Source organism: Poecilia formosa, unplaced genomic scaffold (genome assembly GCF_000485575.1).
Source record: "Poecilia formosa unplaced genomic scaffold, Poecilia_formosa-5.1.2 Scaffold6, whole genome shotgun sequence".
Lineage (NCBI taxonomy): Eukaryota > Metazoa > Chordata > Actinopteri > Cyprinodontiformes > Poeciliidae > Poecilia > Poecilia formosa.
This window is the reverse complement of record NW_006799945.1, coordinates 5,964,086-5,979,208: the sequence shown is the minus strand read 5'-3', so window position 1 is coordinate 5,979,208 and position 15,123 is coordinate 5,964,086. Positions and strand designations below refer to the sequence as shown.

Below are 15,123 nucleotides of genomic sequence, written 5' to 3'. Positions count from 1 at the left end.
TATAGATATGGATATAGATATGTCCAGATTTAGATTATTTTGTTCCCAATTAAATTTCTAAAGTAGAGTATATTACAGTTGAAATGCTTCAATAAAACCTGCCTGATAGGTGATGGATATATTACACTGCTTTTAATGCTTGTGACAGATGGATTCAGGGAACAGAAGAGACAAAGCTGAAAGTAATCACAAGGAGCAAGGCCAGAATAATGAGCATAGGGCCATTCTTCTGACCTTGCTGGAGTATCCCACCTCACCAGTCAATCACAGGCAGGCCTAATGGATGGATGAGCCGGTGGGGCAAGATGTGGATGGTAAACAGGGGTGACAGCTGACCTGCCAGCACTCAGTGCGGATAATGGAGGTGGATTTGACCATGATGTGGGGTCATCCAGAGGTAAATTTCTTAACTCTTGGACTCTGTCAAGAAAGCCACAGCCCTGCTAGCGAAGTAGGGCCTTTTCTTCAATGACAGTATTCCATGACACCAGTGTTGCAGGCACAAATCAGTGTCCTGTCACAAACACAAAAGGAACGAAATAGGAAAGAATTCATGCTAAAGACGACTCCTTGCAATCTTCTACAAAAAGCAGCTTCAACAAAGGTTTCCAGGTGGAGCTTCAGTAATTCAGTAGCAGCACCAAGGTTCAAAATTACTATTTGTTGACCAGAGGAACTTTTAAATTCTACCGCTACCTTGGAATAAAAGATGTTTAAGTTTCCTTCCTCCCCCCACCCCCTGAGTTAGATGTTAGAGCTTTCCTTCCTCTTGAAGATAGTTCAAATGCTTATGTCCTTCAATACTTTAGTCAAAGAGCTCTCCCTCATATGTTACTATAGAAGAAATCCTAAATTTGCATGTCCTCTGTGGAGGACGAAAACAACAGGAAAAAAGATTTTTGAGCAAATTGCTGACGGTGCTGTAAGAACTCAGCCAAATGCTCCCGCGTGGATCACAGAGAAAAAAGGGGGGAAAAAAACTGCAGATTAAACTGAAACACTGATGATTACATCCCGACACATTTATCTTTCTTGATTTCATGAAAATGTACCAGCGCCGATGGAGGATTTGATGCGCTCTAACCCCCACACATCTTACATCACATGACAAATTAGGACTAACAGATTAGAAGTTTTGTGTGTGTGCCTGTGTGTGCGTGTGTGTGTGCTTTGAACTAAAAGGACTTATCAGTACCGGTGCTGCACACATTTACTGGAATGCACGCTCAGCGCCCACTAAACCAATTTGTTAGATGATATTTGCCATGTGTTTTTGTGTGTTTTCTGGTTGTGTGTGGCAGAGTGTTTGTCCTCCAGGTGTAACCCAGTTACTAATTGAGGAGCTCTTTGTTTACACCTGCAGAACTGGAGCACCCTCCAGATATCTTAAACTAATCAATTAGCAAGATAGTAAAAGAAGGCACTGCCAGCATGGCCCTTAGCTTTTTACTAACAAATAACATCATGAAGAGCAAAAAAGAACAAGATATTTCCCAGGCTTCGTGAGTTCCACAGAATAGTTTATTTAATCACGACTCAAATGGTAAGGATGTTGGCTGAGTTGGTAGGGCGGTCTATGCCGTAATGTTTCAACAACTATCAGACTGACGGCCTTCACATTCAGTAGCAATGCCCCTGTTTTAAGTTGGTGAATTTATCTGATTTTAGAAAATGCCTCTACTGCCACCATGAGGTATTGTCGAAGTCTTTTGCGCACAGAGGATGTCTTCTAATGATTTTGGTGATCCTGCCCTGACATTTCCTCTAGCCAGCATGAAGTTGACATTTGTGGGTTTGCATGAAACAACTACCAGGGTGGCACAATTAATATGCATTAACAAATGCCTGACTTTTTTTTTTTTTTTTTTTTTTTTTTAAGGCGCCGACACTAATGAGAAAAAGGTTGAGTTCAGTCATGATTACTTATTATATTTATGTACATAATCACAGAGCTCACGCTGAGTGCCAAATCCCTCCCACATTAGAGGAAATAGATTCAGCACTCGCAACATGTGTACTATTTCTGTGACAGCAGTTGGATCTGAATGCGACTGAAGCATTCTGACTGTGTGAGTCGTTCTTTCAACAAATTCACAGGTCATTAAACCCAATTATTTATGCACACTTAAAGACTGATCTGATGAAAATGCCTTTAAGTATTTTGTGTCTTTTGAACTTTTTCATTTAATGTGACTTTCACAATATTCCATGTGTTTTAAAGGGATTTTATATGAAATAGATAAACCCAAAGGAGCACATATGTGTTAAGAGGGATGGGGTTAAGGCAATACACGATTTTAATAATCAGAAATATGTCACTGAGTGTGTGAGACAACACTTTGTAGAACCATTCTTCTGTGCAAATACAACTGTGTTTTTTTTTTGTTTTGTTTTTTTATCTAAATACTGACATTTTTATGTGGATTAGATGGGAAGCATCCGTGAAGATACAATTTAAATTCTTCTGAAATTCTCAAGTAGATTTAGATCTGGGACACTCTTTGATGTAATCCAATCCAATGTTGCTCTGATAACAAGCTTAGGGTTATTGTCCTGTTGGGAGGTGAAATTTCAGTCTCAATTATTTTAAGCATTTCCATGCGTTTTGCTTAATCTATCTTCCTAACAACTCTGACCATCTTCCCTGTCTATGCTGACAAAAAAACATCCCGGAAACACGGCGAAGATACCACATCTGTGTTAACTGAATGTGTGTAGCATTTGTTTTCAATATTGGCCAAAGAGTTCAAATGTTGCCTAACCTGATAGAGCGCCTTCTTCCAAGTTTTGCCTGTGTCCTACAGTGTGGGTTTAAGCTTTAAACAAGACTTCTTGTGGCTCGCTTTCAACAATGTAACTCCCTTTGTCGAATTTCCACGGAGGCCAAGTACCAGAATAATAGTTATTGACAAATTTTTCTGCCCGGGCTGTAGATTTCTGCAGGTCTACCAGAGTTATCATGAGCAATCCTCAGTGAAAGCTAGAGATAATATGCTATAAGTGAACAATGTTTTAAACGTCTCCACTTCTTTATCCCTGACCTGTCTGGTGTCTAATCATGCTGTGTGTTCACACACGTTCAAACCTCTGAGGCCTTCTCATAACAGTTCTGCTGATGGTTGCACTGGATGTCAATTCCTAATATCACAGACAGCCTGAATACATATATAAATCACACACATTTGGTAAAGCAGCAAATGTGGCTCTACTTTATGTTGGTCAATGACATACAAACAATCTCCGTAGAATTTACAAACAAAAAGAAAACACCCTGAACACTTCTTTACCTGTAAGTACATTTTTAACATCTAACCCAAGGAAACAAAGCGGAAGACAGAGCAATCATTTGTTGTCATCAAACAACCACCAGACATGCTGATGGAAGGGAAGATGGAAAAGGTCAGGTTCTTTGCTTATTATGCCACAGAAATCTATTTAACCACCTCTGTCTATTCGCAGTGGACAGTAGGTTGTTGTCTGTCAAATTTAATTTTAAGGCAGTGAGATGCTGCCACGGCGTGCAGGTCGAAGCAATTTCCTGAGCAATAAATCTCATATAACATACCACAGAGCATTTAAAAGCTCTCCATCAGCTAATAACAATGCCGTTTGCCATTCCAGACTCTTGTTTAAGTTGCTACTTGCAGCTCTCCACCACCTTGCTAACACATCAACATCAATCATTCCCATCTGATGCCTTGTTACTGTTTGCCCATTAAAAGCAGACAGCGCAGTCAATGAAATCCATCTGCAGGAGAGGTCATGTCTGCACAATTATGGCATATGCTCTGTGGGCCCACACAGAGTCTCTCCACGGTGTCAGCACTTTTACAAGCGGTCTGCGAAGATTGTCAGAGTTGGCCTTTGGGCTAATCTTTGTAGTCAACTTTTCTATCAGGGAATCATTATGACAGAGCAGCTAAAATGTCAAATTAACACAAAAGGAAAAGAGGGAATTTGCACTAATTCAAATAGCTGTCAAGCTGGAAGTGACTGGGCAGATTTAAAATAACTAGCTCCTGGCAAGGATGTTAACTAGGTAAATGCAACATCGGTTTACCAGCAAGAGATGTGTAAAAACCTAAAATACTTGCTATTGTAGCTAAATGGCACATATCTGCCAGGTGGTCCTAATTAAATGTGATGAAATCACAAAAAAAAATAAATAAATAAATAAATCAGCAAGCGCCAGCACTTCTACAATATAAAACTTTTGGCAGTGTTGGTCTTGAGCATTCAAGTGTCCAGCAACACGATGCCAAGAAATGAAGACTAGTCAAAATCTTATTTATTAAAGCAATAGTTTGCTACTTTACTTACAGTCTTTTAAGGTTTAAAAATTACAACTAGTGTAAGTCCATATCGCTCTCTGATATGATTAACCCACAAAATGAAAATGAAAACATAGAAGTTCTTTATGTTGTGATCTGTGTTTTTTGTGTATTTATTTTGAGGTTTTTCTGTGTTTATTAGCCTGTTCCCCTGTGAGTCTCTGTCTTCCCTGTTGATTGTTCCCAGCTGTGTCTCGTTTCTTTGATTACCCTCCCAGTGTATTTAGTCCCACCTGTTGTCTTTGTCTCTTGTCGGATCCTTGTCGTGTACCAGCCAGTTTCCCTGTGCCGTCGTGTTATGTCTTGCTCCCTGTTGTCCTGTTCCCTGGATTATTGTGATTAAATTATCATCATCATCATCATCACTTCAACCTGGGTCTGCCTGCGTCCTCCCTCACCACCTCACACCATGACACTTTACATTCAATCCATTGTCAAATGTTGTCAGTATGGTTGTACATATAAAAAAATAATGTAGTAAAAAAAGTAAGATTTTATGACTCATTTCAGAAATTCTTATATTTCTGAAACTCATTGCACAGAGTGAAGTATTTCAAGCCTGCATTTCCGGTAATTTTTTTTTGTAATTTTGCCAGTCATGGCATACAGATTATGAAATCCCCAAAATTGTCTCCTAAAATTAGAATATTGCATCTAATTGATAAAAATATATATATATATATTTTAAACAGAACTGTCAAGATTCTCAAAGTATATTCACTGCTATGCAATCTTCACTTTGTTAGGATTCATTTTGCATGAATTACTGCATCAACGTGGCATGACATGGAGGCGATCAGCCTCTGGTTCTACTTCAGTGTAACGGAAGCACAGATTGAAAACAGTGGACAAAAGGCAGCATTTGACATAGCTCCAGAAATCCTTTGTGAGTGTTGAAACTTTACACTGGACTTTATACAACTTGGATTCTGTGCTTCTCCACTCTTCATCCAGACTCTGAGACCTTGATTTCTGAATGAAGAGCAAACTACTTTGATGTGAAAAGAGACATTTCCATCACTGAGCAACAATCCAATTATTTTTTTTTCTTCTTTGCCTAGGTAAGACCTTTCTCGCATCGTCTGCGGCACAGGAGTGCACCTTTTCTCAACACTTTTATCAATTAATTTACATTCATCTGGAAACGGGACTCTGTACCATTACAGACATGACATTTCAAAGAAGAATAGAGCTCCTCCGCCCAGAACTCGTCTTCCCTGAGGAGCTCTTTTTCCCCTAAACTCAGACAGAACATGTTTTGTAGCGCATACAGCATTCTCCTGTATGTGGTGGCTCTCGAAGCATCTACTACAACCTCAGTACATGTGTTGTGAAGTTCCCCCAAGTAAGGAATACTTTACACATTCAAGTCCACATTAGTGCTTTTCATTTCAAACAACTAAAGCATAAAATCACGTGCTTGGAAAGGTGAGAATGAAAAGAGGCACCGTGTTTCTACTTCAGCCCAAACATATGTGACGTCAGCAGCACATTATTAAAGACCTGTGAATTGTGCAATCTATATAATGATAATTTCCCAGAGATAGCACTAACCCTGTCAAAGTTTAAAGTGTCAATTTTAGAGGCTAAATATGTTCCTGTTTTCTTTATTTGTGGAATTCTAAGCTAAGGAGTAGAGGGTTTAAAATCAATGTAAAATCAGTGATATAATCCACACTATTGTGTGTGGATAGTCCCTCAAAAATTAAAATGATCAGGCAGGAAAAGGGTATTAAAAAACAAGCTGTACACTTTACAGGCCTTGAGGATTTTTTGAGAATGTGAAACTAAAGAAATCTTCAAGACAGTTGCAATAATATCTGGTTTTTATGGTTATTTTGCCAGTACAGTAGAAGGGTGAATTTTGATTCCCTGGGTTTTGCACAACCACTTCAAAATGCATCTATTGCAAATTCAAAATCTCTGCATGCTCTTTTGTAATGCCAGTTGACGTCAGTATCCAGGAGGGATTTAACTGTTTGAGCATCAAACAAAGAACAACGGAGTGTGACATTTTTGTTGCCCACCAGGGAAACATGCAGTAATAACAGGAAAGCATATACGCAAGCGTTTTATAGATTTGGCAATTCAGAAAATTAAAAATGGCATTAAGGAGATCAGACAAAAAAAAATGCTAGAATATCAGATGTGTGTTGAGATTGTATTCTGTTGCCAAATCCTTGAGATTTTGTAAGATTATCACTTTATCTCATATCCCGTATCTGGTAGGATTATCGTATCTGTCAAAAAACATGCTAAGTACACAGCCTTCTTTGCTAATGTAATAGGAAATGTAATTTCTAGTATGCATATGAGAACTTAAAAGAAAGCAGTTGCATGTAGGAACAACCCACTGGTTACATGTTGAACCTCTGCCTACGTCCTGAGCTATTGTTGCTCCAACAAACTAATGTTATCGTTCCCTTGCATATGTAAGAGAACGATAACCTGAACCAATATAAAAATTTGTTTTCAAATGGAGACATCTTTTTTTTTTCTTTTGCTACCAGAAACCAAGATGGCCCTCAGGGAAAAAAGTAATTGTCCATTAATGTAATAAATGCTTCTGAATTTTGATTCTGAACTCTGGTGCCAGCAGCTGCCATGATGCATTTGAGGTAATTCGGAATAAGTCTCTTACACTGCTGTGAAGCAATATTGAACCACATTTCTTTGGAAAAGTATTTTATTTCATCCACAAATGAAGCCTATTTCAGGTCATTCCAATTGGCACATGTTTTCATGCTGCCATAGAGCTACCATTGGCATTTACACACATAAAATCAAGCATAACTACTTTCATTATTGATCTTTCATTTGATTATCAATAAGTGTCATTATGACAAAAAAAAAAAAAAGTTTACTACCAGTTACCTTTGTGCAGACAAACATTTGGTAGAACAATCAACCACAGTTTTATTCAGCTGGACTTGAGGTTAACTGCAGGGCTTGATCCATTTCTTGCATTTTCCAGACTCCGTTTGGGTTTTGGAAATGTAATAAATGGTATTTCGCCTTTTACACGCTCTGGGTACAGGTTATTGGAATTGCATGTTCCCCATTGACAATGTTCAACTATGATTTCCTATTAGTTTCCTCAAAATCTCTAAAATCACAATGTGTTAGCAATGATGAACCCTGGCAACGTTACCGGAGGTTCAGTTCCTCCAGATGAGTGGCGTTTATTTCGGGATAAATTGTGACCACTGATTTATCAGTTGCTGACAAAACCCTCTAGAATGATTGACAGGTGTTGCCATGTTAATTGTGTTACAATTCAGACTTTTTTTTTAAACTTTCTTTACCAGTTAAAAACAAACAAACATTGAGATCAAAAACCTCTTATTAATACGACTTTACTAGGTAACTAAAAACATTATTTTTGTTTTTATTATCTCACTATTTTCAGGCATGTAGCAGTGGCCTTGAGTCTGATTTAGATCTTTGTTGTGCTGCATAACCACAATGTGTCGAGCTTAGGGTCACACAACTGGATGTGGCCAGCAAATGTTCTCTTTCAGGGTTTTATGCAGAATTTGTGGATCCAATAGTGACTTTGAAGCACACCACAAAATTCAGATGCGAATAGATCTTTTTTTTTTTTTTTATTAGGAACCATCTTGCTTCATTTTAATTGTTGAAGTTCCAAAATAAACTTTTAAACCTTAACTCTGACTGAAACTAGATAAGGAGGTATTCTCATCGTATGTAGATTTAAATCTTCAGCTCTAAGCTGAATTGGGATTTAAATGAATGTGGAAAACGTGTTCTGGTTCAATAAACATGTGGATCGGTTGTTAAAAAAAAAAAAAAAAAATCACACAATTATGCGGAAAAAAAAAAAAAAATCACACAAAAAGACAACGTTTTTAATGCGTTCGTTAAAGTCACGTGTTTAATTGAGCAAAGTATTTATTTCCCTCACAACATTGGCAGGAGTGGATCTTTAGGAGCCGAGAGTTGTCATTCTCACTACACCTGTGCTGCCGCCTCCTGGACGGACGCGACTCCTTTGCAGCGATTGTACTATAAGTGAACGGACAGCCTATGAGCCCCACTCAAAGCGAGAGAACCACACGCAAGGAGCGGGATGGCGAGGATACCAGCGCTGCACATCCGCGTCCTTCTCGTGGGTTTCTCCCTGACTGGGTGCCTGACACTCCGGACGAGCAAAGGTGCGACGTCGCCTGACGAGGAGCGGGACAGCGAGAGCGACGCGGAGGCGCCGTGCGAGGTGAAAACCGTCACCGTGTCTACCCTGCCCGTGCTCCGGGAGAACGAGTTCAGCTTCACCGGTGGAGCCTCCGGGAGCGTGGTTGGAGGAGGGAGCGCTGCTGCTGCTGCTGCTGCTGCTGGAGCAGGTGGTGCTGGTGGAGGAGGAACCGGAGGAGGTGGAGCGGGGGGAGGAGGAGGAGGAGGAGGTGGTGGAGGAGGGAGCGAATCCCGGCTCCTGTTATTCGTTCGAACAGACCTACCTGGCCGAATTTCTGTAATGGATGATCTGGACAACACAGCTCTTCCCTACTTCACACTTGGTAAGAAACTGTTGTGGTACTCTGTTTGCCCCCCCCATGATGTGAGCAGAAATCCCTATACTGAGATGAACTTCTCAAATCATACAATCCCAGCCATTAAATCACCTCATTTGCTTAAGCTTCTTTGTTTGATGTGCCACCAAGACATTTAGCAGTTGTTCTACCCTCTGCCTATGCTCAAAGTCGATATTCTAGAAGTAACAAATATTGGCCGCAGAGTACAGTTAAACTTTATGTGATGTCCCCCCTCTCTTGTCTTATCTAGTTAAAAATAATTATTTAAAATTTAGTACATTCCTTAATTAGTGTAGCCCCCAATGCAGCAGTGCAATTTAGCCCTGCGAATATGCATGATGTTTTGCTTCTATTCTCACTCAAGGATGTAATTGGCTGCACACATGAAGGTGCAAGTTAGACTAAATAAATGTCTGGGCTATAACTAAACTAGCTGTCAGCAATTTAGTTTTTGAAGGTCTTTGGGGAACCCCAGACATCAGATTTAGTGTGTGAGCTCTGTTCACATCCCCAGACAGCTGAATGAATCAGGGCAATGCAACGCTGGTCTTTGACAGGTCATCTGAAGTTCTGTGTGATGGCCAACTACTCTAAAATGGTCTGGGTAAAAGCATTTTTGATTGGATAATCGCAGAGCACATAATATCAAAAAAGTGTCTCTGGCTCTTACCTTCTGAATATATATGTGCTTTGCAAGAGGGGGCTGACTTCGCATGAAAACCAACTCGCTGCCATTGCTTTTCTCTGTATTATCTCCCCCCCTATTTAAATGCCAAAAAAAAGGCTTGTGGCAGATGAGCATCCTCACCTCTTTTCCCTTTTGTACTGCGAGCCACACATTTGCTTTTACAACTGTGCATCAGTCCATCAACAGTGTGGGGAACAAGGAAAAGGCTTGGAGCCACACAAGATAAAGTGAGAAACAACAGTTGCACGCTGTTCTCTTATTCAATTTACAGTCATTTTCAGATCACTTCAACGTAGAATAGAAAGCTGGTCAAAACAAAGACAAATGGAGGTCAGGAATATTGTTACTGAGGAATCACAAAACTGTATCAGTCCTGTTTTGCTTTTTTTTTATTTTTTACATTGGACAGTGGTTTGCCATCATCCCCCTTTCTCTTTCTTTTTTTTTCTTTTTTCTTTTGTTCACTGCTCTGTTTCATCCGCTCTATAAGGAGTGTCGACCGAGCTGGCTGTGCGAAGCAAAGGCTGGCAGGCAGGCAGGCTGAGGGTTGGAGCATTAAGCTACTAAATCACTTTCTATTCTCATTAAGGACAGCCGTTGACTGGTGAGAAAGGCCTCTCTGTCCTCCCAGTCAGCCAGCTAGCAAATTTGCTGCTTCACCCTCTCAGTGGATGACTGCATGCTATGAAGGGAGAAAGGGAGGTATAATGGACTTTAATAGCTCCATGTGTGTATTACATATTGAAGGCGCAGCATGAGCTTGGTGTGTTCTCCGGTGAGGTGTAGACACCATTTTATTATTATTATTTTTTTAATAAATCATTTATCAAAGTGTTGGAGGTGTTTATTTTAAATCCATAGCAGTGTGCTTTAGTTTCACCTAAGCTTTTAAAACATAATTTTACATACATGCTTTAGACACTCGTTTCCCTTTTTGCCTAATGTAGTTCTGTCTGCAAGAGACTGGCTCAGATTGTTAAATTATATTTTATTTATGTAATATGTCTTCAAGAACAAGTACGCACTGTCCCTGCTATGTTTTTTTTAATTTTATTATTTTGATTTTTGTTTTGAATTGTTAAACACATTCTAAATATATGATATTTCAAAACCCCATTTTTATACCTGAGTCATACAAATGCAGTGCCACCCACACTGATGGAAACCTCTTGTAAAGATGTGGTTTAATTTATTTATTTCAAATGGGACAATGCACGGTAACACAAATCAGCCTATTATGTAATTGCGTCACTCTATAGATTAAAAACATTGATTCACATTATTAATAAATTACAAGGTACTACGAGTTAATCAAACCAAAACTTGAACTGCTTTATAAGAGAAGGCTGACTGTCCAAAGGCACTTTTCCAACCAAACTCTTGAAGTGTTTTGTAGTTAAACTTTTAGTTTTAGTCCCACAATTGTTGTTTTAAAAGCCTTCAAATAAGTAGATATTTTATACAAGTGACATGAAACAGTACCCTATTTTTTTGTCCCCTGGCCCCGGCATGGAACCATATGTGTTTCCCCACTATGGAAAACACATATGGTGTTTTCCAACATACATTGTAACCCAAGGTTGTGGGTTTTACATTTTATCTTTGGCTTTGGTAACAAGGACAAAATGAGAAATATTTTCTTCCCCACAAATATACTTGAGACCTACTCAAGAGCATTTTCTTTTATTTCTTCATTCTTCCTTTCATTTACATTCACAATTTGAGCTCTTAGAGACATTAGAGCAGTTCTTGTCCCATTTAAAGTCAGAGTTTAAGTTTAGTACTTTCCATTGAAATTGTGGTTCACCAAGAGCAATAAATGGAACTTTTGCATTTAGTTCCTAGTATCCAAGGGGTTGAGTTGGTATTGATCACTTCATCTTTTTATGTTCTTAAAACTCACCTAGTCACCAACAAAGAAGATTAGAAAGCAAAGCTAAGTATTTAGTCACTACAAAAAAAATGTTAAGATCTTTTTTTTTATCCTCTTTCTATTTAATTAACCATAAAGAAAGTGAAACAATTGACTTGTATGAATGAATATTAGCAATATTCATTCACATGTATTTTTTAAAACACTTTAACTTGTATTATATTTCACATTTTAACTTTCGGTACAGTTTCGCTGACCATAGCTTGTGGTTTTTTTTTTTTTTTTTTTTTAAGTTTCACCTGCTATGGGCACACTTCACCAACACCAGTCAAATGTACATTATTGTACATTATTGACAAGCATCAAATGACAGCCCACGTTGTGTACTCGTGTATTTTCTCCAAATCCATATGGAAAAATCCCACAGATTGTCAATGTTATATCCCATTGTCAAGCAGCAAATACATTCATATAGGTCTAAGCTTGTGTCATTATTTCTACCTTGTTGGACACCAAAGAAGTTCAGGAGTCTGGGACAACTTCAACCCCATTGCCATCTGGACCCTTTCAGAACTCAATCAGATAAAGCCAGAAGGCATCTAAGTCTTGCTTTGAAGTATTTTATGAACCATCTGGTTTACTTGGTACACCTGATCCATCGCACTTTTCTTTTTTTTTAATAAATAACAACTTGTTTAAGCAACAATGTGTGTTAAAAATGGGGAGAAACTTTTCAGTTGTCATAGTACAAATGTGTGTGTAAGTCATCGGTATAAGTGAAGTCATTCCCTCTTTATGGTTCATTTTCTCTGTTTGGCTGACAAGATAACTGGTTTGATTTCCCACTGTAAGCAAATTGCTCTAAGGTTCACTTGCTAGCAAGTTGAGACACGTGTTATCTGGTGAGTTAAGATAAGCTTTCACACCTGCACAAATGAAGCAAATTGACTGTGGAATTGAATTATGATCCACTAAAGGCAACCCAAACCAAAAGTGAGAATAATGAAAGACATTAGTCTTTTCAGAGCAAAACTGGGTGAAGTGGATAGATGTACTTTAGTTTCCAAAAGATTTGTCTTTTGGAAATTGACCTGCTACAAAAACTTAGTTGTATATTTGAACAGGCAGTGAAATCCTGTACTGTTCATTCCAACATTTGTTTTAACAATGAGACATTTTTTTTTTTTTTTTTACGCAAACATTTGTCATTCAATATACCTGATTACTGTCTAAAAATGTGTAAAAAAAAAAAAAAAAAATCTAATTTGGAACAAGCACTTTAAAAATTGACATAAATTTAACATATGCATGAAAACCACAATAACCATAGTTCTGTCTAGTTTCCACGGCACTGTCAGATGTTCGATTGTTTTGTCAAACCAGCGTCAGAGGTTATTGGGGGAAGAGGGGGTGGGGGGGGGGACCACAAGTCTCCTTCCCTCTCTTGCCTGCCTCCTCAGCTTTGATTTATTACCAAAGTGTCACAGAGAATGGATGGGTAGAAAGGACATCCTTTCTACCCATCCGGAAGTGTACAGAATAGTTTCTCCTTTCTGTTACTGAGCAGATAGCAGCATTACACTGTGGAGATCCCATGCAGTTTGACAACTGATTTAGCTAAAACATTTCTTTGGTGTAGTAGTCTTGGTCAGTTCACACCTTCAACAGTCTATAATATTGTGACACATGCTGTAATTATCATTACCACAACCTACTTCCAATTTTATACCCATAAACATGTTAAATATTGCATTTTGGTTTATTCCTCTTTCTAGTCCAGTGTTGAATTATACAAGGGTGAATGACGATACTAAAACCCTCCTCCTGGCTCTGATTGGTTGTTTTTGACCGACCGGTGTATTTCTGCTTGATTGTTTCAAATCATCTGTCTCATATTAGAAAAAGTTACTTACTGCAGCTATAGGTATGTTTGCAACATTTTGTCTGACAATTATATACTTTATTTGCTAATTTGTACTGATGGGATGTGTCACTTAGACAAATACATATGCAATTAATTTGCAAGAAAAAAAGCATTCTTGTTCAGCGTGAGGGCAGTTGGTGAAATCCTTGACATTGAAAAGATGAATGATCTGCAGTGGCTGACCGATGTGAAGTCCGTCCTTTGTGGATCCTGTATTTCAGAAAGCTTTATTTTTACTCCCAGAGTCTCCAGTCTTGCTGTGTGCCACTGGTGGATAGCTTTGATCTGAAGATAATCATTTGATCATTACCACTGCAGAGAGGCAGACTGTGGTTGTCTTTGACAGGATGAACAAAGAACTTTATGTAAATGCCTCTAATGAATGCACAAGTGCCTTCTTTTCCGTTTTATTTGTGTGATTTATGCAAGGCAACACCATGCACAATTGTCTCTATAATTTTTCAGCAGAAACGAGATGAATAAATAAAAACATCTTGACTAAAGACTGTAAGCCCCTTCAGCACCCCCCTCCATCCGTTAGGCAATTTCTTGTCTTTGAATTACGACGTTAATTGTTTTCCCGCTTTCTTCAAATCTGACAAATCTGCCCAGGCATTGTTGTCTGTGTAACCATACAAGGTCATAAGAGTTTATCTTCATAAAGCTGGACTTGCATCAAAGGATAACCTGAAAAGTGTATTTCACAGGAGCATGCTACAAGCTGATCCCCTAAAGATTCATGGACTTCCTAGTTGTATACTGTAAAAGGGCTTTTTAGCCTGTGCAGTGCATGTATAATGTGACACTGATTTATAAAAGCAATTCCATTTAGTTACTCTTTTTGCTCTTTAGGTTCCTTTGGTGTGTCCCTGCCACATAATAGAAGGCCCCATGTGACAACAACTCTGCAATGCATTTGCCCTCTTTGCAAAATACTTTGTATAATGCAAGCAAGACATTGGGGACACAGGAACATTGCATGAAAAATATATCAACCTACGCTCAAAACCATTAAACCTAGTTTGATACACAGTTGGGTTGCATGTTTTCAGGGGGGTTGTTTTGATTTTGGTTTTTTTTTTTGTTTGTTTTTTGTGCAAAATCTCAATTTGCCTTTTCCAAACAGCACTAGATACAGTTCATGATTTTGCTTTTAATGTAACACATTAAAAAGTGGGCCATTTTAAATGTTGAGGATTCTTAGAGACACAAATCAGCCTACAGAACAGTTTGTCACTCTCTGTAAAATAAGACAAATCACAGATTGTTTGTGATTTGTTATTTCTGATGATAATAAAGCATGTCGAAGAAATAATTTTTCATCTGGCTTTATGCAATGATGCCACATGTGCCCAAATATAATTACAAAGTATTAAAACTGAAAAACATTTCCCATTATTTCTCGTAATGGAAAACTTTACAATATCTTAGTGGGATCTTATGTGATACGTCAACACAAAATAGTTTGCGATTGTAGTGGAAAAAAAACTATAATTTACAAAATGTTGAGCGTACAAAATATATTATGCCCAGTGAGTTTGTTGGAGCACGCTTTTCTGTGAATAGAAAGATGGATGTAAAGGAAGCTGAACCTCAAACCCTGTTAAAAGCATTTTCAAGTATGTAGCCAATTTTCATTCAGGATTTTGCAATTCACACTATCCTTATTTCTCTTGACTCCCAATTAGTTTCCTTTTAAAAAAAAAAAAAAGCACGCTATGATGCTGTTACTGCAGTAATAAATGGTGGGGATGGTA

At 38.4% G+C, this 15,123-nt stretch overlaps 1 protein-coding gene and 1 long non-coding RNA gene across 2 annotated transcripts; both read left to right on the top strand.

The window, feature by feature from the left end:
- Nucleotides 1-4,658: 4,658 nt before the first annotated feature.
- LOC103150151 (uncharacterized) lies at nucleotides 4,659-5,505 on the top strand. Its single transcript, XR_477535.2, has 3 exons — nucleotides 4,659-4,901; nucleotides 5,078-5,217; nucleotides 5,393-5,505. It is a non-coding gene; the product is annotated as an uncharacterized LOC103150151 (long non-coding RNA).
- Nucleotides 5,506-8,222: 2,717 nt separating this feature from the next.
- On the top strand, nucleotides 8,223-10,311 carry LOC103150141 (astrotactin-2-like). The gene is made up of 2 exons (XM_007569633.2): nucleotides 8,223-8,866; nucleotides 10,159-10,311. The coding sequence occupies exons 1-2, from the start codon at nucleotides 8,422-8,424 to the stop codon at nucleotides 10,242-10,244; spliced, it is 531 nt and encodes a 176-aa protein (XP_007569695.1). The 5' UTR covers nucleotides 8,223-8,421; the 3' UTR covers nucleotides 10,245-10,311.
- Nucleotides 10,312-15,123: the final 4,812 nt, after the last annotated feature.